The sequence below is a fragment of the Rhea americana genome, unplaced genomic scaffold, assembly GCF_003343005.1.
Source record: "Rhea americana isolate MKP2758 unplaced genomic scaffold, rheAme1 scaffold_74, whole genome shotgun sequence".
NCBI classification, from domain to species: domain Eukaryota; kingdom Metazoa; phylum Chordata; class Aves; order Rheiformes; family Rheidae; genus Rhea; species Rhea americana.
In genome coordinates this window covers 2305458-2330973 of record NW_028186912.1, presented here as the reverse complement: position 1 = coordinate 2330973, position 25516 = coordinate 2305458, and the positions used below count along the sequence as shown (strand labels likewise).

The 25516-nt window shown below is 38.6% G+C and overlaps 1 protein-coding gene across 6 annotated transcripts in view; it reads left to right on the top strand.

Annotated features, from left to right (window-relative positions):
* The window catches only part of ARHGEF28 (Rho guanine nucleotide exchange factor 28), a 130778-nt gene that overhangs the window by 78935 nt on the left and 26327 nt on the right, over positions 1 to 25516 (top strand). For 5 of the 6 annotated variants that reach the window (XM_085322077.1, XM_085322075.1, XM_085322076.1 and 2 more), the window contains 21 exons: positions 1452 to 1729; positions 3977 to 4172; positions 5559 to 5670; positions 8744 to 8824; positions 9803 to 9842; positions 10411 to 10534; positions 11904 to 12036; positions 12397 to 12452; positions 13544 to 13595; positions 14166 to 14313; positions 14409 to 14530; positions 15400 to 15540; positions 15931 to 16181; positions 17066 to 17188; positions 17587 to 17704; positions 18565 to 18819; positions 19847 to 19923; positions 20630 to 20808; positions 21497 to 21591; positions 22444 to 22626; positions 24144 to 24278. In XM_085322077.1, the coding sequence (XP_085178203.1) occupies positions 1452 to 1729; positions 3977 to 4172; positions 5559 to 5670; positions 8744 to 8824; positions 9803 to 9842; positions 10411 to 10534; positions 11904 to 12036; positions 12397 to 12452; positions 13544 to 13595; positions 14166 to 14313; positions 14409 to 14530; positions 15400 to 15540; positions 15931 to 16181; positions 17066 to 17188; positions 17587 to 17704; positions 18565 to 18819; positions 19847 to 19923; positions 20630 to 20808; positions 21497 to 21591; positions 22444 to 22626; positions 24144 to 24278 (2899 nt within the window). The remainder of the gene's footprint in view (positions 1 to 1451; positions 1730 to 3976; positions 4173 to 5558; positions 5671 to 8743; positions 8825 to 9802; positions 9843 to 10410; positions 10535 to 11903; positions 12037 to 12396; positions 12453 to 13543; positions 13596 to 14165; positions 14314 to 14408; positions 14531 to 15399; positions 15541 to 15930; positions 16182 to 17065; positions 17189 to 17586; positions 17705 to 18564; positions 18820 to 19846; positions 19924 to 20629; positions 20809 to 21496; positions 21592 to 22443; positions 22627 to 24143; positions 24279 to 25516) is intronic. The other variant, XM_085322079.1, reaches the window with a different exon arrangement.

The following is a 25516-nucleotide window of genomic DNA, read 5'->3' as shown; positions in this document are numbered from 1 at the left end:
ATGCATAAAAAACCCACTAAGCAGTGAGCAAATGGCATGGGGAATATATAAATAGATGTCCGAACCCTTGATTTTAACAATATTCAGGTTGTAAGGACAGAACTGCAAAATTCTGTACTCCATTCCAAATGCAGATGTTACCTGAGTATATTGCTGAGGGTCTTGTTGCTTGGATCACTTCCCTTTGACAGCTCTAGGTGTAGCCACRTAAAACTTTGTTAGGTTGCTGGCTCTGGCCAAATTCTATTTTAAGCATCGCTCAGCAGGAGCTGGAGCTCCTGCCCCTCTCAGCTGCTGCCCGAGAAGCTCCCATGTGCACTGTGGAAATGCTGCCCGGGCAGTAATGACTTTGAAACGGGGAAACAGCTTTTAAAACGTGGGAGAAGCATTTTATCTTCTTGCACAGTGCAATAGAAGTAATTCCAGACTTTCATACACTGTATCTCTGGATGGAGATGTGCACCCATGTAAAAATGTCAGCAGTTCTTTGCATCTTTTACTACAAGAAACATCTTTACAATGAGTCGAAAATGTATCTCAAGTGGGCTGGAGAGCAGGAGGTCAGCAAAGTGAAATAGCAGGGCTTTGGAAGTGCTTGCAGTCTCTACTTTATTCTTGCTTACACAGGTGCTTTGTTGAGATTGAGTGTTTTCTTACTCAGTCACAGCTTTGGCTGTGTGACTTTCCCATACTATTTAGCATCTGATTAGATGACTGTAGCTTCTAACTGGAAGACTGACARTAAACTATATATTAATATTTTTGCAGAGTTGACAGGAGATTTTAACCTCATTTTCACAAAGAATTAATCATTACAGACCGGGATCCCTGTACCAAACCTGAGTAAACATAATTGCTAGTACCATTCCCTCCTTTGTGTAAAAGGAGGAGCACTTTGCACCCACAATTGTTTAAAAGCAAAAAAGAAAAATTCCTTGTCTTTCCTCCCCTAGAAGCTCTCTGTTCCAGGTTGTGTATATTTGCCCCAAAGTTTATGAAATTGGTGCTGGAAAAAATGAAAATGTGCATGATTTGTAGACTGTTTCTTCCAAATTAAATTATGCAACATTTTAATTTCCTCCCATTTATGCCTACACTATAGTATTATGCATATTGTTTGATTTACTCTAAAGGAGGATTTTTTTTAAATATGAGCTATAAATATACGAATTGATACATTTAATAAAAAGGCACAAATAAGAGTGGRAAATCCATTACACTTATATACCAACTGATCAGTACTGTAGTTCTGGAAAAACTAATGCAAGGTCTAGAGTGTATTAGCCATATAACTTGTCTCCAATTTATGTGCTCCAAAAAGTAGTAGGGGGAAAAAAAAGGCAAAACTTACAACCATAAAAAAATGGAAAACTGTAATCTGGGGAAAATCCTTGTTCTCTGATAATATATCTTTTTACTATCTTTTACCAGCATTCCCTTTTCCTTTGCAGGTTGGAGATTTAAAGGCTAACTAYATTCAAGAAGATGGTGTCAGCAGTGAAACATGTCTGAATCCCACCAATTCAACCCCAATGGCTAAGAGCTCTTCATCTCTTTCCCTTGAGGAAAATGACCAGTATATATATGATTCAAATGAAGGAAGTCAGATGTCAGTGAAAAATGGAGAAAATGTAGGTTTGAGACATAGAACAGATTCATACYTGCCAGTCAAGACTCATGGATTTATTAAGGAACGGGGCCAACTTCATGCTGATATGAAGAAAAGAAGGTATATAATTAATTTGATAATGTGACCAGGATTAAAATTATTTATAACGATCCTTTATTTCAAAAAATAAGGCAGAACCTGGACAAATAAAGATTTTTACCAAGGTAAAATCACTGGTTCCAATCACTGACATTTAAATTGTGTCAGCCTAATGATTTGCTTTTATAAAGTRTTTATAAAGACCTTTCTTCATGTCTGTCCTTCAAACAACAGTGTCTTTAAAGTAAACTGATTATTTTTAACCCAAATTTATACTTTTATACCTCTTTTCTTGTACATATTTTTGGAAAAGAAGACTCAGAGAGCTGTTGGCTACATTCTTCATTGTGGCATTTTTGTCAGAAACCACTATTTTTCCCCTAGGTGGTTTCTTAGTTGCATTGCCCATTAAGGGAACAGTCCAAAATTTGAAGTCAGTGGGAATCTTTCCATCCTTGGCAYTGGGCTGTGGAAGGAACAACCTGTTCCTGATTGTGTATGTTTTCTTTTACTTCAAAAGGCAGCAGTATACAGTACAGCTCACAGTTCTGATAGGTTCAGGTTGTTTTCTGCTCTTTCGTCTGTACAGAAGGTCTGCTGCCACCAGAGCCAGTTGTCTGAGGATCCTCCTTCAGATGGCTTTAGGTTATGCTAGGAACTAGTTGGTTTCAGGAATGTAGCTAGGGCTTGAATTAGAAACTTTTTATTTTTACTGTTACAGTTTTATTCCTTCTCTGGATAAGAGAGACCTGAAATCAGTTCCCTCTTCTATACAAGAAAATTTGAATCTGTAGAAATTGAACTTCCCACTTCTCAAGAGCATTTGGTCTATTTGGGACTAGGGCACTGTATGTGAAAACACATAGAAGGTAGCATTAGTGGCTGTCTACCATTGTTAATTACAGTGGTCAATAACATTTTCTTTGAATTTCCTAGACATCTGTAAAATCCCCACGGGAGGAATGGCTTACCACAGATAGGATAACAACTATTAGATCAGCTATGAGTTATTCTTTTTTAAACCTTTTGGTTTTTGCTAGTCATGGGGATTTCATATGTAGGCTATCATAAATCCTGTGCTTCTCTGTCATAAACATTTTTCTCCTACATGTATTTGGATATTCCCACATTTTTTTTGAKATCTAGGTTAGATACCCTATATATGCACTTTTGGACCTTATATGAGTTTTTAGAGGTAAGTGATAGACCTTAATATTAAATGATCCAACTAGTACACATAAAATAAGACTATTATTACATAATGCCAGTGGCAGTTTCCTTCAAGGATCTGAGGGTATCTAGCAAGTTAAYTAGCAGATCTAGTGATTTTAAGTGCTGTGTAAAGGAGTCATTGTGCTAATATTCCTGGTGGACTCTTTGGCTATTTAGAAATACGACACATAATTTGAAGTTTTATGCTTTAAGGCTGGAATGCTGTTGCCAGCGGTTAACTGTTTGTTCCAGTCACACTAATAAAGAGACTGTGAACTCACACATGCAGCTAGCAGGATGCATTGCAGAAAACCCCTTAGTGTGATAATGCTGGGAAACCTTATTGCACTCTTCTGCTCAAGAACACTTGCATATCAATARTCTCTAAATGTTTGAAGTACTGACTTAGCCAGGGTTTTTTCAATCTCTTTATATTCCTACATATTTTTAAACTTATGTATTTTGAAATTAATGTCATAAACTGACTCAGACCATCCCATATCTCTCTGTGTTACTTTTTCTTTCACCCTCCATCAATTCACAAATGTTGAAAAAAAGATACCTGTGAATTGTCACATTATATCCTTTAAATACACACACATGCACATAGTTGCATACGCATCTCCATGTGTATCTACATATCTTCTTATCAAAATCTGAGCTAGTTAGTTATCTCAGTTCTTATAGTCCATGTAGAAAGTACCTATTCAGGTAATTGTGTGGAACAAAACATCTCATTTTAAGGTAGATATCTATCATCAGTCTTATAATCATCCTCCAGAGGTGGCTGTCTACTGACTGCGGTGGGAATCTGCATGATTATGGAAGGTGCAAACACCTACTCAGCAGATTCATGAGATTGGGTTAGACAAGTCCTGTACAAGTGACTGAGTACAATTACTAGGAAACATGAGAGGGGACTTGGAATGTGTCTTGTCTGACATAATCGTAGTGGTTTTGGTGGTGATTTGTCAAAGCATGCAGAATTATCTTTACTTGTTGCATTAAGATTGATGCTGATTACATGRGAAATAAAGAATTTGTTGTCTGCTTCAGTTCAAGTCTTGATGACCTTGAAGTAGACAGTGGAAGTGAAAGTGTTTCGGACAGATCCCACGTTCACTACCCTCCCCTCAGCTCCTCAGAGGCGACGGCTTCCAGCAGAGATGGAATAGATTCTTCTGAAATGAGCACTGATTTTAACATCAGCCGAGCAGAATCGCTTTCCTTAACTACCAATCTGCAGCCCAAGGTATTTCATATTATTTTGGTTTGAGTTGTTTTACTTTTAAGTCAGTCACTGGAAACATATGAGATGCTATATTTGAATCTGAAGGGGAAAAATCAGTTCCTAGCTGGAAGTCATAGGTGCTAGTCAGTTCTGAGAGCAGGATGTACCCGAGCTCCCTGGATGCAGCTGCTTGGCAGCAGTGCAGGGAAGGGTCCTTCAGAGTTTCACTTTAGCTTTGAAAAAAACAACATTAATCAGAACTGTTTCAAAGGATATAAACCWGGTTCAGTGAATCAGCATTTTCCAACTAAAATGCATTTAGTTAGGAAATGTTTAACCAGCTGTAGTTATGTGGAAGGATAACAGCTTTGTAAAGAATAAAACCAGTCGGTCGCCTTTTTAAAAAATAATTGCCACATGCAGTAAGGGTCAGTTGGATTTTATACAATGACTGGTACAAATCTCTACTCCTAATGATAGTTTCCTAAAGTATCCTGGCTATATTCATTTTTGTTGAACCATGGTGCCATTTCTGGGAAATTTGAACACATGCACAGAGTTATTTTTTATTAATACAGATTGTTTATATTTTATTAAGCAGACTTCTTGCTTCTGTGGAACTTCAGCAAATGATTACATAAAGGGAGAAAGAGTCCAGCACAAACACTGAATTCTGTTAGAGCTACTTTTACAAACAACATTGTAAGCAGTTTAGAAACTTACATTTCACTCTGTGCAAATGTAAAAGATCTGTGAAAAATCAGGAGGGTTCATTTCCAGCCATACCATTAACATATTTGGGAAACTGAAAATCTTTTCAAGCTTAATCAGAAAAATGCGGAAGGAAAAAAGAAAGTTTTACTTTGTAGAGTAAGTATTACTGTAATGTAAAAGTTGCTTATACAAAGTAGAAGTTTGTGAAACTAAAAGATTTGTAAAGTGAAAGAATTTACAAAGCTTACTTTGTAAACTCTGATATCAGTAATTACTGAGATAGGGTGGTAGTCTACACAAAATGTTCTTCTGGTATTAAAGCACTAAGATTAATGGCTTCCATAGTGAAAGCAGGACAGATAGCCTGGCCATCAGATAAAATGGCAAACAACACTGTTTGGATGATGCCTGCCACCAAACTGGAGAAAAATGTAAGCTTTCTCTTTGTCTAACTTATACCCACAAGTTCTTTCCTGTAACATACAAAAATTCTCATAGTGGAAATATGACAGGTTTTGTAAGAATTCAAAGTGAAATGAAGTAGTCGGATATCTTAATTAAAACTTTCGGGAAGCTAAGAAAAACATGTGTGGTCAGTGCAATGTTTAAAAATTCTGTCACTGATTCGTTTGATTTCTGTTGCTGATGAATTTAAAAATGATACAAGTTTTCMTTTGCCACAATTTCTTCTAGGAATGCTTACTGTCTGGAATTCGGTCACGCTCCTATTCCTGTTCCTCACCCAAAGGCTTATTAGGAAGACCTTGCATTCCCCGAGACTTTGCTATTGGTGATTCAAACGAAGGTCAGTGTGACTTGTGCTCTGGATTTGCATCTGCATTGCTTCATCCCATGTTTGCTTCCTTCAAACGTAGTATTAATGTCTTTACTCAGGCCTGTTCTGTTCACCGATACTTGTGTGCACAAGGTCTCTGTATGCCTAGACCTTGCCAAGCCACATGAAAGAAGCATTTGATTACCTTCGGTTACCCTTGCTGTCTTCCCTTGCTTTTCTCCTATTTACTGCCTCTGTCATGGGCTCCAGTGATAAAGCATCTGACCCCTGGGAGGGTCTGGGAACTGTGACAGGCAGAGCTTTAGTCAGAAAAAGCAACGTGGTTCAGGGCAGTCATCTTCTTTTCCAAAGAGCCTTATCTTAAGCTCTAGCTGGAAGCCCTGTAGCAGCTAGAGGAGGCTAAAGATAACACAGAAGTAGGATCTTAATGGGTGGATGGCCCCAGCTTCCTGTAGATCCTAGGGAATATGAGAAATTGGTGTGAGGGGGGGGTTSTGGTCATCTCCCCAGGCTGGGGAGCAGAACCTACCCTCAGCACTATGTAAGTCACAGATTGCTCTGCAGAGATTTTGGCACACTGTGTCCGTGTGCTGCTCTCTAGTAAGGGTTGAGCTAAGCCTATTCTTGATCACTGCAGGATGTCTGATTTATAACAAGTGGACAGGGTTTTGCCCAAAGAAAATTCTGTAAGAACCTCACATTTTATTACTCTGTTGTAGAAAATGATTGTCCTGCTTAACAGGAAGCCTGTGATTTTCTACAGATTACTTCTAACCTTCTTTATTTGTAGACATGTGGCTTCATATTTAGCAGACAATCCAAACTTTTGTCAGTGAAGGTATGGGTTATATTTGAAAATCATGCTAAGTGTGAAATATGCATACGCTCTTTCATATGGATCATATCACTTAAAAACACTGGCTTTCCAAGAAATGAAATGGTTCACTGTTCTCTCAAAAAGCTTTTTATGCGTTGAGAAAGCACCTGGCTTAATTTCAACAGAAAAATATTTTTTGAATTCTAAAATACAAAAAAATATGAATTTGAAAGGTAGATAAATGCCTTAAGTTACTGTAGTTGGCTCTTGACTTGCTGCTGCCGCCCTGATACCATGTGTAGTTAAAATCCAGGAAGCTAACTAGTTATAAGCATGAATTGGGTAGATTAAAGCTGAACAAGCTGTAGCAAGCCAATACAGTCCCCAGATATAAACCTCCCTAGACACCAATTCTTTAGCAGAAGTCTTTGAAAATGTATTTCTCTTAAAAATGAGTTACATCCTTTAATAACTTTTCTTTATTCACAAAAGTGTTTGGATAAAACTTTTAGCAGCAACCTCGATACTCTCTTGATGTCCAGACATCTTTAATGTCTGTAGTGGCTTTATTTTTTAACTTAGTCCCAGAAGACTAACATACATACTTCACTTTAAGTATATAAACATCATTACCGAGTCTAAATTAATACATGTGAATCTTTGCAGGGTTGTGAAATGATCWTATAATGCTCAACTGTGGAGCTCAAAAAGTTGTTCCATGAGCAGTGCAATTAATGAAGCCTGGTGTTCTGTGAGTTGGTGTCCTCTGTCCCGATAACCCTGTCTGTTGTTGTAATTCCAGCCTGTTTCTCCCTGCAGTGTGTCTTCAGCTTCCTCCCTTGTCCTGAGCAAGACAGGCCACGTGATGAATAGTTGTGAGTTACAGCGAGCAGTGGACGAGAGAACTGCTGAATGGGCACTGGAGCTTTTCTCTCGGTTGAAGCATTAGTTAGTTAGGGTCTTTCTCATCTRCTCAGCAGCCGATTGTTGCAGCAGTTGCAGAAATGTGATAATTAACTTTGAAAGTGGGTAACATTCAAAAGTTGTTGGGAAGGTAAGATGGTGAAAGTGACAGATACAGTGATGACAAATCTTTTTTCCTTAGGAAGTAGAATTAAAAAGTGCAACAAGCACCTTGGTTGTTGTCTCTCAAATTCACTGTAAGATTTTATGACCCCTTGTAAGATTTTAGCATCCAGCATATAGTTGTGTTATATTTTTCCACATCACTTAATTTGTTTGTAACTACTTGTATCCTACAGATGTGATGAGAAGGCTTTTAAAACAACAAGAAGAAAATAAAGAAAATAGGTCACAGAACTACGGGGTGGCAGATAAGCAAATCTCTTTAGTATATGCTTAAAGTTAAAAAAAGAATTCCTTTGAGCTCATAGCTAAAGGGACYATTGTTATCATAGACCATTATGTTTCATCCAGATACCATTACCTGCTTTGACCTGATCCAGGCTCAGACCCAACTTCTACCGTTCTCTCTTCCCTTCCCCCAAATACAGTCAATATTAGGYATTTACCTGCATTGTGGAGAAAGTGGAATCCTTATCCTTCCCAAGCTTTGGAAATGGGCCATTCTGCTGACCACACTACAAATCCAGTGTGCGCTGCATCCACCCACTGCTGGGAATTAAGCTAGTGTCTGTTCAAGATCCGCTGCCGCTTCCTTACCCCCTGTCACCAGCATCTTTTGCCCCATGCCTCCCTTGCCAGTGTTTTGCATGGACACAACTTTTAAACACAGTGCTTGGCAGCCAGCAGTGGTAATTACTGTCTAATGCAGGCACCTGTGCTAGATTTCAGCCGTGTCATCTGGTTACCAGATGCAGACTAGCCCCAGAGCTTGGTCCAAGAAGCAGGGTCAGATAATTCAGCAGCTCCCTAGGGGGCACAGCTGCGCTGAGTCCCTTCAGATGTCTGTGCATTGAAAACCTGCCGTTTTCCCTCGGTGCAGCTGGTAAGCCGGCTCCACCACTTCTGACATCTCACTTAAACGTAGCTATGTAGGAGGGAGGAACAGTGGAACTAGTAGGTTGCAATGAGATCTAGGCTTACTGATGTTAGCCAAAGTAGACGARTACATGATAGCAAAAGACTGATCTTTCTAACGTGAAGTGCAAGAATAAAGTAAGAAATCACCATCTGTTTCTGATGAAAGCTTTTCAGTATGCTCGGGTTTAAAACAACTACCTCTTTTTATTCAAGAAAGCATTACCAGTGTGTAACAGTAAAGGATTTGTCCCTGCTCTGTAGATGGTGTGTTCATGAACAGTGGTCGATCCCTCCTTCAGGCTCTTTCACTCTCTAAGTCAGTGTCTCTGCTYCACCCCTGTAGTAAGTACCACAGTGACAACCCAAGAGCGCTGTTTTGCATGAGGCTGTCTCCATCTTCCACGGGTACATGGTCTCTGTTTCTTCAGAAAGCATCCTGTTGTACAGTTTTTGTCTGGCAACTAACTGAAATGCCATTCTAGTCTTGCTACTTCTGTGGAAAATATACTAGCTGTGCTAACCCGGAGTATGTGTGTGTCTGAAGGCACACCTATTCAGTAAAGTGTGCTTGAGTTTGTATCTAACTTCAAGTGTGGCATAATCTGATGCTTACAAGCTAGGCAGGTGTTTAAGTACCTTTCTGAACCATACTCATGGTAGCTTTGCAAATAATGTCTACAAAACTAAATGACTTCTAATTTGGAAATAGTGGATGGGACCTTATCTTTAACAGCTCAGATTTGTCTTTTAAACTGCTTTTTATACAGTTTGTTGAAAAGTATCTCCTTGAGTCCTCTCTAGTGTTTCCAGGACATAAATGTAACATATTACGCATTCTGTGTAGTGGTTGGACTAGTAATATTCCTCTTTATGGAGAGGGATTAAAAAAATTTTAATACTGTAGCTAAAGCTGRATAAAACAGATAATAGCAAATATTAAAGGAGTATTGTTAAGATATTTTATAACAAATTATATAAAAAGCAAAAGAAAGGATGAATCATTTAGGTCCGTGTTGTTTAGAAAAACTGAAAATAACTACTTTTTCCTACTCTTAAACACAGACTCTCTGTTTGCAGAGACTGGCGTTCTCTGAGATCAGTCTTGGTTCTGGCCGATTCTGTCAACTTTGCGATGTTTAGTAGGCAATGGTACTATCCTGGGAGAAGCTTCTTCTAATATAGACATTTTTTGCTTTCCTAATTTTCAAATGACATTGCAAGCGCTTAATGACAAGCTTATGGTCTGGTGGAGGTCGTGTGTGTCCGGGAAATACGCCGCCGTAGCGATCTGAGTGTTCCTTAACTGTTTGTGTCTTGTAGAGCGAGCGTACAGTTTGCCCGAGCAGTCACGAGAGAAAAGGTATCAGTACTTGTCACACGTGAATTTTCGGGGACGACCTCCTCTGCAGCGCGGTGTTCCTCCGTGGGCTTGGGAGCAGGTCTGTGCAAGAATGCCGTCCAGGCAGCGAGGGGCGGCCGGCCGCGGCCCTCCGGGGCTCGGGGCTGCCGGGGCAGCTGGTGTTAGAGGCGACGCCGGGGCTGCGCCCTGCCCCGGGGAGCTCGGAGCACCTGCTGCGTTTCCGCGAGCAGCTCGCTGCTGCTCGTACCCCTGCGCATCCCGCCGCGGGGGCTTGCTGTGCACGGGGGCCGTCGGAAGAGGTCCCAGACACCGGGATAAGCGCAGGCTTTGCCCGTCTGAGAGCGATCATCATCGCGGGAAACTTGTAGTGCGTTGCGCGTTCAGGGCGCTCCCGCGGCTGGTAATGCYCCTTCCCAGAAAGGGGGATTACAACCGTTCTAGTAACTACGGTTAAAGCCAGAATAAAACAGGTAACTGTAAATGTTGGATGATGCAATGTCATCCAGATTCTGCTCTGTTTTAAAAGACTACCGCTGGGATGAATTGTTTTCGTGGATCTGTGTTTTAGGATTCAGGAGGAGGAATGGGATAAATATATTGTACCCTCAAAAACTGAATCTGAAAAATGTAAAGTGAGTCGAACTTTCAGCTTTCTGATGAACAGGATGACGAGTACACGGAATAAGTGCAAGGTGATTTGAGATTTATATCTATATTATTATATATAATTACATCGCTGTAATTAAATGAATTATAGATAAGAGTAAATTTTTATGTAAACAGTTTATTGCAAATATGTATAAATAGTAGGAAGAAGCTTTTATCTTTATTTGTTAATTTTAAAACATATACAGGATACCCTGACAGGACCTTTCCATTAAAAAAAAAAAAAAGTGCTTTTAAAGAGTAATCTTAACAAATTGARTATTTCCCTGAACATTTATAATGTTATCAATAATCTCATTTAACTATTTAGCCAAATTTTAATTTTCTGAATTACCTTTAAGAAATAATTTTATTTGTTAAACARTGTAAAAGGTGTATGACTCTTCTTGCAGTTATTTTCAGTAAGTACTTGAGTCTGCACCTTTTACATTTGCACATGATCAGCTGAATTTGCCTTATTTGAAGTCAGTGGAACTTCTTGCCTGAATAAGTACTGCTTATCATGGAAGAGTTGCAGATTCAAGGCCTATGTAGTCAAGCATAGTATGAAAGGTAGACTTAAAACATTTATGGTTTAATTTTGAGCCATCTGAAATTTAGATTAAGGCCATCAATTAGCAGCTTGAGGGCTAGGTTTGGCCTGCAGGATGTTTCTGTCTGGCCTTTCAGCAGCTTTGTAGGCTCTCTAGTGCACCCTCCTGTACCCCAGGATATTCTAAAATACGTGTATGTGAAGATGGTGAGCAAAGAGCTGCTGAGATTATATACATGTTCCCAGTCAGTTCTAATACTATGTCTAATCATGCAGCCATGCATAAGTGAGTATCTGTGAGATCTCCTAAAGAATATCTACTTCGACTGCTTAGAGGAACGTGTACTCACCCCAGCAAAAGTATTGTGAAAATAAGCAAAATTTATTAAATTCATTAACACTTAATAAAACTCGTTTTTTTTTTTTCTGGTGTCTTTTAAGATCTAAAGACAAGTTATATAAATTTATGTAAGTGGACCTTTATTTGCACGGAAATGAGTTTGCATGTATGCTTCAGGGAGAAGTAGGCATTGATACCGGTGTGAGCAGCTAGTCAGTATCTCTTAAAATTTTTTTTCTTCTCCTTTCCTTTTTGCAGATTTTAAAAGTTAGTTCTGCTGGTATTCCTTGATAAAGATTGCTGACTTAGCTGCCAGTAAAAGCAAAATCTTCGTCATTTTGAAACATAAACAATGTTGAATATAATAATATGGTGTTCTATTCCAAGTCTTCCAGGATAGAGAATAAACATTTTTGAGTCATTTACTCTTAAAAGAAGATGCTCTATTGTTTTTAAGATTGAATCAGTTTATTGTCTTTTCTAATGTCCCTTTTTTTTTCTGGCTCTGCTCTTGGGGATAAAGACGAAAAATAAAGATGCCAAAGATAAAGAGAAAACGAACAGACATAATTTTATAAATGGGACCTTCTCAGGAGTTATCCCGTGTACAGCCTGTGAAAAGGCCCTCTTAGGAAAGGAGTCACTGCAGTGCTCTTGTAAGTAGTTACTGACTTTCATGTGTGAATTTACAGTGCTCTGAAACCTACTGTAAGATCATATTCAGTGCTTTGTTTCAAAAAAGAACCTCACTTAGGTTTGGAAATACCTACTTTGTGTAAAGAGCTCAGATCAACAAGGGGGAGGGAAAAAAGGCAGCAGCTCCCAACTTCAGAAAGGACTAGGGCCGTCTACTCACCCAAACACATTACACAAAAGCTCCTTCCTAGCAGAGCAGCCTTGAGGCTACTTAGCAGGTGGAGCCGAAGGAGGAATAATGGTGAAGCCGCAAAGTAAAGTTTTCTGCAGGTTGAGGAGGATGCTCAAATTCAGGCTTTGAAACATACCTTTTCTTTCAGATTGCAACGTGACTGTGCATAAGAGTTGTAAGGAGTGTGCTCCTGTGTGCACCAAGGTAACTTCCTATACCTCACTGTTCTCACTAGAGCGTGTTTGCTTTCCAAGAGGTCTAGAAAGGAGATGAAGAAAATATGCACAGAGGGCTACAGGAATGTCAAACGTTTAATATGAGCAACAGAGAAAGCAGTATATTTGAACAAATATTTTTAGAGAAGGATCAAAAATGACTTAAATCAGTTATTTGTATTCTTTAACAGTTATAAGGTCTAATTATGAAATAATATGATTGAGGTTACAAGAAGAGATTAAAAACAAGGCTCCTAAAAATCACAGATGTCCCCCTGTGTAGAAAGGGAAATCCTCTGTATTAGAAAGGCTTTTACCTTCTTGGGGTGAAAAGAGACTTGCAGAGGAGTACATCACAGCCATACAAGTCATTTTTCAAATGAATAGGATGTACCTTTCTGATGTATTTGGGTTTTGCATCATGGTGGTTAGCTGGAGAATATGTTTTCATACAGCATCTGCATGGTAAAGAAGGCTTTAATTGGCCATAAAAAAAGCATTATTTATTTTGTCTGTAGCTGTCACGTGATAACCTTGCACAAATTTCTGGGCAACTTTGGGGCATTAGGACAGCTGAACTAGCAGTTTCAGTTACTGTGACTGGTGGGTGTTTGTTAAGAGGAGACAAGACTGACTCATTTCAATAAGAATGGAGTACACAAAATGTTCACTGACTTACATCACATGAAATACACGCCTAAGCACAGCAGGTTTCTCTTACAAGTTTTGCAAAGTCCACTTTGCCACAGAACCCTCACAGTTATTTGAAAATGAAGCCCTGAATATGATCTCCTTTTCTTGCAGCTCCCACAAACAATATTAATGTAGAAAAAGTATAATGTTATTACTGTATGGTGAGTTAGACTAAAATAAATAGATCTGATTTTGTATTGTAGTACAAATAATAGTATTCTACTTTGACTTTGGTTTATTAGTTATTAACAGAAATTAGAACTATGATTTAATTTCCRTTTTCTTGAAGCCCGGTTAGGTGATGACATATGAAAGTGAATTACTTGACTGTTCAGCATGTTGTCAACTATTATTTCATTATAATTTTATGAAATTATTCTCTTTCAGAAATCACAGGAGAAGTACCATAATAAAAACAAACCACAAGCTGGTTTAACAAGTACGTACTTTAGCAAGTGGGCTAGAAGGTGTAAGCCTAGTACTTCAGAGCTGAGCCTATGCTAAAAAGTAATAGGAATTGCAAAATAAACATTTCCTTCATCATTTTTGTGCTTCTCTTTATGATTTTAACATATGTAGGAAAATATGTGCATCTCTAAGAAGCAGGATTTTCTGAGGAAATTACCATTTAACTAACTCCTCTTCTAAAATGAGTGGGAATTTTTCAATGATTTGTTTTCAGTGAAAATGGAGATAAAAAGTAGCAAGTTCTGTATTGTACTTTTGAATATTATTATTCATCATAKGCATGAATATTTGGGTCACCTATATTCAGGCTGTGGAGCGTGAATGATTTGAGATTGTTTTCTCATCTGTGATAGGCATGCCAGAGCTTCTCAGCTTTGCCTGCAGGCTTGTCTTTCTATTCTCATATCATCATGGTCTTGTACTGTGTGGGGACAGTCCTGGTAACCTTGTATGGGTCTGTATGAACACTAGATAGCATTTCACAGTGTAACTATGCTCTTTATGCTATACCATATCTGTTTGCCAACTTTTTGCCTCACAGATTCCTCACTTGGAGACATTTCCCAACCTGTGTTCTCCTCAGTGCATGCTTCTTTCTCCTTGCCTATTGGACTGCCTGCTGGAAGGAGGGAAGCCTCACAACAGTCCTACTCCTTGTCCAAAAGTGTCCCCAGTGCAAGTTTTGAAAGGTAGAGTGCAGCTGCCAGGGCAGTATCCTAAATACATAATTCATCATTTCAAAGAAAATTGCAACCATTAAATTAATGCTTTTCTTCCACTATAGAAGATCTATGCCATTTCCTGAACAAGACTCTGAGACTAGTACCTGGAGGTCCAAGTCACGCTCTGAAGAGATGTTACAGGCATTAGGGACCTTTTCATCAATGGATTCTTTTATGATGGAAGGTGAGAAATTTTGCACGGATTTGCATTTTATAGTCTATATTGTAAATAAAAAAAAAATAGATTTTTTTTTGTAATACGGAAGGTGCTTCATCTACTAAAAAACCAGCACCTATCTTTTGTTAATTACAATGGCGTCCTTTGTTGAAACGACGGAGTCGACATGCTAGCCTTAAAATACAACCATTTCTTTCTTCCTCATAATGAACTTTTGTTTGGGATTAGCATTGGAAAATAATGGGGAAAATGTATTGGCATATTTGCAAAACCATAACAGCAGCATATTTTATTTCAGCACTCATCGTGGACAGCAGACATTGCAGTAGATAAACCTGTGTCACTTGTATTTCCTCACTGGCCCAAAAACCTTACCTCTAACTGGCGAACTGCCCTCTTAAAACAGCCATTCATGATTGTGAAGTGACTAGAAGTAGGCRTTTTCCGTAGTTAGGTGCAAGACTGTATTTCAAAGCTGAAGGGCATCCTTTCACAAAGGATCATGCAGATATCCCTCACTGGACATCTGCAAAATGGCTAACACCCTTCCAATGCTAGAAGGTACATYTGAAAATGTTAGACTGTATTTTCAAATTTCAAAAAATTTCTTCGAGCAGTGGAAGGATTTAATCTGAGGCAAGATGGGTTGTTTTTGTTTTCCTTCCCACTGTTGTATTTGCATTTCAAGCCTTCCTTGCTGATATTCCCATTTGGCAGGCTTTTCTGATGTAAAACTATTTTTGACATTGGCAGAAATCTTGTTTGAAGTTTATCCCTGTGATGTGTTCCCCTTTATTGAAGAGATGGACATGTAGAAAAGAAATTCCCTTACTGTTCTTATGGCTGGTGCTTTTGAGGTTTATGCTTTGTTATAGATGATGTGGATTCCTCTCAGTGGACTGACCTCAGCACAGATGCACAAGAGTTTGAAGCAGAGTCTTGGAGTCTTGTTGTGGATCCAGCATTCTGTAGCAAGCAAGAAAAGGATGTTATCAAAAGGCAGGATGTGATTTTTGGTCAGTATTTCAAAGTTTTTTGTAAGTTTGAAAACAATTTGACATAGCAAGTAGAAAGAGAACCTACGTGTTTTATAAGTGGGAGAATGGATGGATAGACTTCAGTAAGCATAAGAAGAAGATCCAAAGAACGTTTCTCGCAGTTTACCATATTTTCTGGAGTTAAGGAAATGTTGGACACTTTGGACTACTAAAGGCATGTTTACCCTGTTCAGTGGGGTACAGCTGAGATAACCATGCCAGAGGTAGATAAATTATGTCTCTTACTGACATGATTTATTATGTTTGAAGCTAACATAGAAAAAGCATTTATGACTATGTATTTGAATATTGCTAAAATCTGTGCAAAATGCTCACGTGATTATTTTGCTGTCTTCTTTTGTACTGCAGAACTGATGCAAACAGAAGTGCATCACATCCATACCCTGTTCATTATGTCTGAAATATTCAGGAAAGGGATGAAAGAAGAACTGCAGCTGGACCACAGCACAGTGGACAAAATATTTCCTTGCTTAGATGAGCTACTGGAGATTCACAGGCAATTCTTCTGCAGAATGAAGGAGAGACGGCAGGAATCATGTGAGGGGGGGAGTGAACGTAATTTTGTAATCGGCAGAATTGGAGACATCCTTGTGCAACAGGTAGAGACATCAAGTTTGCTAAATCATGACGTATTCAGGGTTCTCAAATTAAACAATTTATTGAGTTTAAAACTTTTGTGGGCAGGAAGAGGGCTAAGGTTGCCTCATAAAACTTAAAGATACGCTCCTCCAGGTTATTACAGGGTGAAATAGTAATGAGAGGAAATCACTGCTGACAGATAACAGTGAGTAGTGATGAACCTGACTCTGTAGTAGAAAGCAGCTCTCATCATTAAGTGGATTGCAAAAAATGAAAGTATTGGGTACACTTTGTTAGCATCTAAAGAGAGGTGTGAAGGATTGAATGAGCATGGAAAACAAGCTACCCATTAATTTCTTGTAGTGATGGGTATGGTGTATTTCAAGCTGTGGCTCAGTAGAGGAGGGGCAGTTGCACAGAGTTTATATTAGCTATAGAACAGATAACTATGCTTGCTTGCTGGCGATAGCTCAGTTCCTGCAGTCAGCAGAGTGCAGTTTTTCACCTTCAGTTAGTCTGTCTTCACTCCACTGAACTGAATAAACCTAACTGTTGTTATCCTGTAGAAGTGGATACTTTTGAGGCAAGTAAGCTTCAAAAGAGATCGTGTTTGCAAGGAGAAGAGGAGACACTGTTATAGTAATAGTTGTTCCAACCATTATTGGGAAAGTTGTAATGGAAGTAGCTTGTGTTCTGTCCAGCTTGTTACTGTTCTTGCTCTTAAAAATGACTAGTCTGTGTTCATTCAGTAGTGACAGACCCTATTAGCAAAATTCAGAAAATTTGAGTAACAAGTAACTTAAAAGTTACAAGTTTYGTATATGTACAAAATATATTAATCCGTAGGTGTATGCTTTCCTGTGTCATGCAATGTTGAGCACAATTCAGTTATTAATTTCTTCAGTTTTCAGAGGAAAATGCAAGTAAAATGAAGAAAATATATGGAGAGTTTTGCAGCCATCAAAAAGAAGCTGTTAATCTCTTCAAAGAGTTGCAACAAAACAAGAAGTTCCAGAATTTTATTAAAGTAAGTTTTCATGGAAGTATGGTTGCTATTGACAAAATGCTCAGAAAATAGATACATAACTTGTAGTTTTTATTTAAATTTAGGATCAAAATTACATTCAGTAACTCTTTTTTCATAGCTAATAAAAATAGCCAAATGTTTCCTTCTTAATCAGTGATTTGGTAAATTACATTTTCATTTTGAATTTGTGAAAGCTTTGACTGCCAGTGTGTATTGCATACATATTCCTTTTACAAAGCATATCATCTTTGAGGATGGCAGCTCTTCCTTGGGGGTGATTCAAATAACCGAGCCTTTTGTTTTATTTTATTCTAACACGTTTAGATCACATTTCTTATTAGTCAACYGTTACTTTAATGTATGTTTAGTAGCTAAGGTATATATCTTTGTCTCTGCAGTTGAGAAATAGTAATCTGTTGGCTCGACGTCGAGGAATCCCCGAATGCATTCTGCTTGTCACTCAGCGAATCACTAAGTACCCTGTTCTGGTTGAAAGGATATTGCAATATTCAAAAGGTGAGGAAAAGCTTAAGTGATGCTTCACATGTGGAATCCAAATGCAATTTTTGGGTAAGGATGTGCACTATTACAGAATAACAAAGGATGAAATCCACTGTTCTGTAGAAAATAAGAGCAATATAGTTATCTACTATGAGGCAAATATCACCTGAACAGTGTGTCTGTTGTGTATGTTTTGTCAAAATTRGATTGTGAAAATACCCAGCTCAAACCTTGGAAAAGTCATAGAAGTCCAGAAGAGCATACCTGTTTTAGCAAAAGATCTTGAATACAAGATATGAACTAATTTGGGAACATAACTAGACATTCTCTTAAATAAAATCCAGTGCAGTGTCTTGTAAGGACTGTTAGAAAAATGTTTCATGAATTAGTGTTCATATTTTCAAGCAAATTTTGAGTGACCACTGTGTTTTCTTGGAGCATTTAAAAAATGTTAATAACTTACGAATATATTGCAAAAAATGAGCAATAAGCAAATACTGCAGGATGTTGCATATCCAGGAGCAAACCCTTCACACTTAAAATCTTATTTCAAGTTATTTTTATGTAGTCAGAAGAGCAGTATGCTATATGATTTACATAGCCAATAAAAATTTTGTAAATGCTAACAGCTCATAAATATGTCAGAAACTATTCGACATGTAGCTTTGACTGCTGGATAAATCTGAGATACATGCCATCTTTTAATACTAAAGACAAACTCTGGCAGAAACAGATGTCTTTACTATTTCCAGAAAATGGATTGCCAGGTTCTACTTAAAAATGACGTATGTATTGATGCAAGATTTAAGTCTTGCATCATGTTGACTGCTTTGCATAAAGTAAGAAATGATGTCTTCTCTTTTTTTTTCATACAGAAGGAACAGAAGAACATAAAGACCTATGCAAAGCCCTTCGACTAATTAAAGACATGATTGCAGCAGTAGATTTGAAAGTTAATGAATATGAGAAAAAGCAAAAGTTGTTGGAAATTCTTAGTAGGACTGAAAACAAAACATATACAAAGCTGAAAAATGGCCACATTTTCAGAAAACAAGACTTGATGAGGAAAGAGAGAATACTTCTTCATGAAGGTTTAGTGTACTGGAAAACAGCTACTGGACGTTTCAAAGGTATTCCATCCTAGTAGTAAAGTCTTTTTATTTGCAAACAGCATATAAAGATTAAGAGAGAAGAATCTGAGAGATAAGTTTTAAGAGAGAAAATACCTTATTACACTGTGCTACAAACACAAATTTATGAGGTAATGGTATTGAAAATATACCACTAATTGCTTGAACAGTGACTCCAGAATCTGCCATTGTTTGTGGCTGGTATGCTGTATACCTGGGTAAGACAAGTTCTCATACAAAGCCTGGGAAAATATGAGCTTTTTACATTCGACACTCTGTTGCATTTCCCCCTCCAATCCTTTCTTTTAGTTCCTACAGTTTGCAGTTTCATCCCATAGTGAAGACTCTTGACTTGTACATTTATATTGTTTGCAGTGTCAGCTACTAAAAATACTATACAAAAAAATACCACGTGCCGTTCTTCGGTAGTACAGTGACATCTTCAGTGGAAAAGAAAATCAGAAGCCAGATATGACTGGAGCCTGATTTTATGTTCAAACCCAGAATTTGGTTTTCAGTGTATAATCACATGTAGTAGTTGGGTTTATTGTTTAGTTGGTGTTTGGAGCTTATTAATATTTGCTGTACAACTTTATAAAGCTATATGCTCATTGTTATTCCAGAAGTGCTTTCATCAGTATTGTATTGTGCTATGAGTATATGTTACAGCATAGGCAAAACAAAATTTATTTGAGTAGTTTTTACGAAGTTGCCTGTGAGTGGCTTGGGGAAGCCATGCCGACATTTGAGTGAGTGTTTCTCCTTTCTCTGGGCCAGGGTGGACTGAAAGCTCCAGCACTGCTGCAGGAGGCTGGGTAGCAGGAAGTATCTTTCCCAGGAGATACAAAGTGATGGCTTGCAGTTGCTTTGGGCAGACCATAGTATAATGCAGATATTTCCTGTTTAGCTTACTGTGGGAATTCTATGGGATATTTATTGATCAGGATTTCTCTTCAAATACAAAAGTTGTTAACTACAACAGTAATGCCTTTTGTTAAAAAAATCATTTTCTTTTTCTCCTTTTAAGACATCTTAGCTCTGCTTCTGACTGATGTTCTACTGTTTTTACAAGAAAAAGACCAAAAATATATCTTTGCAGCTGTTGTAAGTATATTAACAGCCTTTTAAAAATATACATTACATTTTTATTTGCATATTTCTCAAAAGTTAGATCCTTTTTCTGGTTATTCTCACACAGTGTTTATTTTATTAATCTTAGTAATATATTCAGAACAGTTAATACACCTGTATGTGGAAAATAAAGTTTATTTTCAAAATTAAATAACATTTTTAGGAAGARGGATGAAAATAGAATGATTAGGTTTTTTAGGCTCATGTCTCATTTGATAATGAAGATGGGGAACAGAGCTAGGTCTTTCAAYTATCTAAAATAAATGTTAACTTCTAGTTCTGTAAAACAAAACTGAAGTTTTATTTTAACTGCAAATGTCCTAGTAAACATGTATAAAATATATGAAAGGTCTTGGATAGAAATTCCCAAACTGGTTATATAAAGCATAGAGCTTCGGTGCCATTGAGCCTCTGGAATTTTTTTTTAGCATGCACCCAATGCTTTAATCATTATGAATACTGTATAGTATTTCTCTAATTAAAAAAGGTGTCTAAATACTCAAAACTTACAGACTTAGCTTTGGTGAGAACATACATAGGCTGACAGTAATTGACAAGACTGTAATTAGTTCAATTAATAGAAAAATCATGCTCTTCTAAGACTGTGGTCTTTTATAAGAGATTTTTAACAGGTCTTTTATGATTTGTTTTCTGTATATGCTGTGATTGTTTCCACTAGGACCAGAAGCCTTCAGTTATCTCCCTTCAGAAGCTCATAGTAAGAGAAGTGGCCAACGAAGAAAGGGGGATGTTCCTGATTAGCGCTTCATCTGCAGGGCCTGAAATGTATGAGGTTCATACCAGCTCCAAAGAGGAACGTAACAACTGGATGAGGCATATTCAAGATGCAGTGGAAAGGTAGAGGAAAAGGCTTCTGGTTTTTATTCTGCTAGTCCAAAGCAGACACAAGGTCTGGTAGTCTCAAGGTAGGATTTGGATATTCCTGGCAGTGTGCTCTGTGCAGYGGATCCATTCTGTGAGGCTGGGCTTTTCTTTTGAGTTCAGGATTCACAAACCCCAAACACTCAGGAGCAGTTCTGCCAAATCTCCAGTGTTACTCATGCTTTCCCACTGAATTAGTAGACCCTTCCCTCTCCCTGTTAGATGTCTTTACAGCCATTTTAAGTTTCTCTCACCTTTACTTTGGCTCTGGAGGCCTTTCAGAGTTCTGCAGATGTCCACGTGCCCCTTTTGGAGAAATCCCCTGTCACTTTACAAAACGGCCTGTTACCTTGGCATCAGTTCCTTAGGAATGGCATGGAGAGCTTTGCTCCTCACGAGGCCCAGCACAATAAAACTATATGAGGACCCGTCACGAATTCAATGCATAATACAGTCTTGGCATAATTAAAAGGAATCCTTTAGTCTAGTTTGTATCCAATTACTGTTTTTTAAAGAAGCGGAGAAATGGTTTGCTTGTCGATTGTAGCAGAAATTGGTGTTAATGTTGTATTTTGTTTGCTATGGATGTAACACTTCACTGAAGATTAATATATGATGTGTGAATTTTGCATTATTCATCTTTGCTTGTCTTTTATCTCTGAAGTTGTCCAGAGGAAGAAGAAGAAGGAAAAATGAATGAATCTGACGAGGACAGACGTGTTGCTGAGGCTAAGGCATCCAGAATTCAGAAGTGTCAAGGTACAGTACCTATTCTGCTGCTCTGAGAGCTCCCATGTCCAGAGAGTTTAKAATGAATGAATAAATGACACATACTGGTTGATGGGTTCAGAATGGCTTGATAGGCAGAATTCACAAGGTAGAATATATATGWTATGTGTTTACTGAAAGAAGACATTTTTCTAGGCATTTTATATTTTTGCTACATAACAGGAAGTGAAAAGAAAAGGAGAAATGAATACTTTAAGAATAAACACTGAATTTCTCAGATTAACATTAAGTTGGCATAGTTTTATGTTTGCAGAAATACCTCAGATACTCRCTAACTGAACGACCTAGTGCTAGTTTATGGCATTTCGTCTTCTGCCACTTGATTTTATTCTGAAAATGTAGCTAATAGGGATAAATAGAGCTTCCTTGACTTCCCTACACCCAGTCTGTAAATCTTTCTACTGCTTAGAGGAGAGAAATGCAAGAGATGTCCTTCCTTGAGATAGCCACAGGRGGGGCATCCTCAACTGAGAGATGTTGTTCTTCCCTGACATTAATGCACTGAATCAGCATTTCTTTTGGCTGCCTGAGCCAAGTGCTTTTCTAGCGTTGCTCATGTCCGTGCATCAGGAGGCAGATGAGAGCCCCAGAGTGCAGTCAAGGGTGCTCTCTGCCATGGTCTGTGCCAGCTTTCATCAGGTCAGACTATGAGGTGAATTTGGTTCCTGGCCACTTACAAAAGGCATTGTGCAACTCAGTCGCTCTGTTGCCTAGCTTGAGTTAGCAGTGTCTACGTGGCATAAGGATTAGAAGGGTGAATGGGGAATGTGCTTTGCCTGCAGGATGGGAAATGTTAATYGAGTGTTCAATTTCTGTTGACAGAATCATTAAGTAACCAGGACCAGCAGATCTGCAGTTATTTGGAGGATAAGTTGCATATCTATGCAGAGCTGGGAGATATGAGTGGGTTTGAGGATGTTCATGTAGAACCTCACCTCCTTATCAAACCTGATTCTGGAGAAACTCCACAGGCTGCTTCACTGCTGGCAGCAGCRCTCAGGGAAGGTGAGTTTGCATAAGAAAACTGAAATGGTGGCTCTCTGAGTGGGTATGTATTTGAAGGTATCAAAGTACAGCCATGTTGCCCAGTGTTATGATTCTGTCAAGTCTCTTGGCACTGCCGAAACTTGGCAACAAGACATTCAAGAGAAGACTCTCTACCTTCTTGCAATACAACCTTGTGCGATACATCACAGGATGCAACACAATATTGTATCTGGTCCCTGGCCTCATCTACTTTGGTTGGTTGGTGACAGATCAGAATCATGTAGAGTCACGTAAAGACCCAACCGCAAGTGATCTTGGTAGATTTGCCAAGAAACACCTGCCACAGTTGCTGTAGGAACTCTATTTTCCTACATACCCTCTAACAGGAAGCTGAGAGCATTGTCCTGTCTGTAGTGCTGTCCTCTGAAGGAAGAAGTGGAATGGTATTTGTGGTTGCCATGTCCTATTGAAAGTTTAACTAAACTCCTGTTAAACTCAGCTAGAAAGAGTCCTAGTAAGCTAAGCCATATCCAGCATGGGTCTTGTACTTTGAAAGCCTTCCTGTGATTRTAAGATATAGAGTTCAGAGCTCTTTGAGAAGTCAAATGTGCAAAAGTTAGGCATCACTGAGAGTAAGAARAGGAGTGGGCTAAATAATGACATTTCAACCTATAAAGCAGCAAGGGTTGGCCTCCATTGTCATTATGAAGTCAGAAAACATGTCTAATGAAAATATGCTTCTCTGGGCAGGGGATATAAGGCAGTGATATTATAGTAGATGTCATTTTAGCAGCCTAAATTGATAGCCTATAAATATACACCCAATTCTGCCCACTTCTGTTTTTCACTTTCTCTCATGCTAATATTGCTGTGAATGATATCTTGGATTTCAGGGCTATTCAGCACTGTGCAATGAATTTACAGCAATTCTTGGATATMATTTTCCAGTTCAAAAGTACTACGTTCCTAAGCTAGTAGCACAATATATGGGACTATTCTTCGTAGTAGCTAAGGATAAAATTAGGGAGCATTTAAGCCAAYTGGCATACACATATCACTGGGATACATCCGGGGTACTGAGGGAGCTGGCCAATGTCATTGTGAGGCTGCTGTTTATTATCTTTGAAAAGTCATAGTGGTCAGCAGAGGTTCCTGATTATGGGAAGACAACCATTAAAGCCATCTTCAAGAAGGAAGAAAAAAGAGAACTACAGATCAGTGCATCACSTGGGAAGGTGGTAGGGCATATCCTTCTGGAAGTAAATTCCAACGGCGTGGTGACTGGGAACACCCAGTGTGGACTTATTAATGGCAAGCTGTGCCAGACCAACTGGACAACTTTTTATAGTGATAAAAACTTATCTGGACAAAGCCCTGAATGAGTTGATCTTGTTGGACAAGTTTGAATAGAGGGTTGGACTAGATGACCTCCAAAAATCCCTTCCAACATAAATTATTCTATTATTCTACACCACTGATTGATGCATAAAGCACCTACTTAAAGCATTTCTAATTCTCTGTATCTTCCTTTCTAGTTGAAAGTCTCCAAGTTGCTGTAATATCATCATCACAAGTGAATGAAACAGAAAGATCATCAGAGGAAAGTACTGAAGAATCAAGCTTGAAACATAGGCTTAGTACAGATGAAATCTTGGAAACTTTTCCTGATGGTAAGTAAAACTTAATGTTTTTACATTGTCAAACTAATTGATACAGGAATTCTTTTTGGAAGAGTTTTTCACATTATGGCAGAATCAATAGAAAACAATGTAATAAAAGTTGTATTTGGCCAAATGTTAAAATAGTGTAAATTGTCATATGACTTCATTGAAATAGATAGATATTTACATCCATTACAGCTTTTCCATAGCATGTATCTGCAGTCAGCTTTATTGAGTCAGATTTGCGTATCTCCATATATAATACTCAGATCACAGAATCACAGAATGGTTGAGGTTGGAAGGGACCTCTGCAGATCATCCAGTCCACCCCCCCGCTCAAGCAGGGTGACCTAAAGCACATTGCACAGGTCCAGGTGAGTTTTGAATATCTCTAGAAAAGGAGACTSCACAACCTCTCTGGGCAACCTGTTCCAGTGCTCTATCACCCTCACAGAAAAGAAGTTCTTCCTTATATTCAGGTGGAAATTCCTGTGTTTCAGTTTGCTGGGCACCACTGAAAAGAGTCTGGCCCCATCCTTTTGACACCCTCCCTTCAGATATTTGTAGACATTGATAAGATCCCCTCTCAGTCTTTTCTTCTCCAGGCTAAAGAGGCCCAGCTCTCATAACCTTTCCTCATAGGGGAGACGCTCTAGACCCCTAATAATCTTTGTAGYGCGACACTGGACTCTCTACAGTAGTGCCATGTGTCTCTTGTACTGGGAATCCCAGAACTGGACAGGAGATGTGAYGTTATCAGGGCTGAGTAGAGGGGCAGGATCACCTCCCTCGACCTGCTGGCAACACTCTTCYTAATGCACCCCGGGATAGCATTGACCTTCTTGGCCACAAAAGCGCATTGCTGGCTCATGGTCAACTGTTGTCCACAAGCACTCCCAGGTCCTTCTCTGCAGWGCYGCTTTCCAGTGGGTCAGTCCCCAACCTGTACTGATATGGAAGCTTTCTAGTCATTTTTACTCAGTTCCATTGCAAATCTATACTGCAATGTAGGCTGTTTCCTGAGTCAGCCAGTTTTAATCAGAAGGTCTGAAAATCAATTGATTAGCAAGATTGCTTTTTTAAATTGATCTTCAAGGCCCGCCTGGATGCARCCCTGTCTAACATGCTCTAAGTGACCCTGCTGAGCAGGGAGGTTGGACTAGATGATCTCCAGAGGTCCCTTCCAACCTTACTGATTCTATGATTCTGTGATTCTATAATTAACATTCCAGTTGTTTCAGCTATAA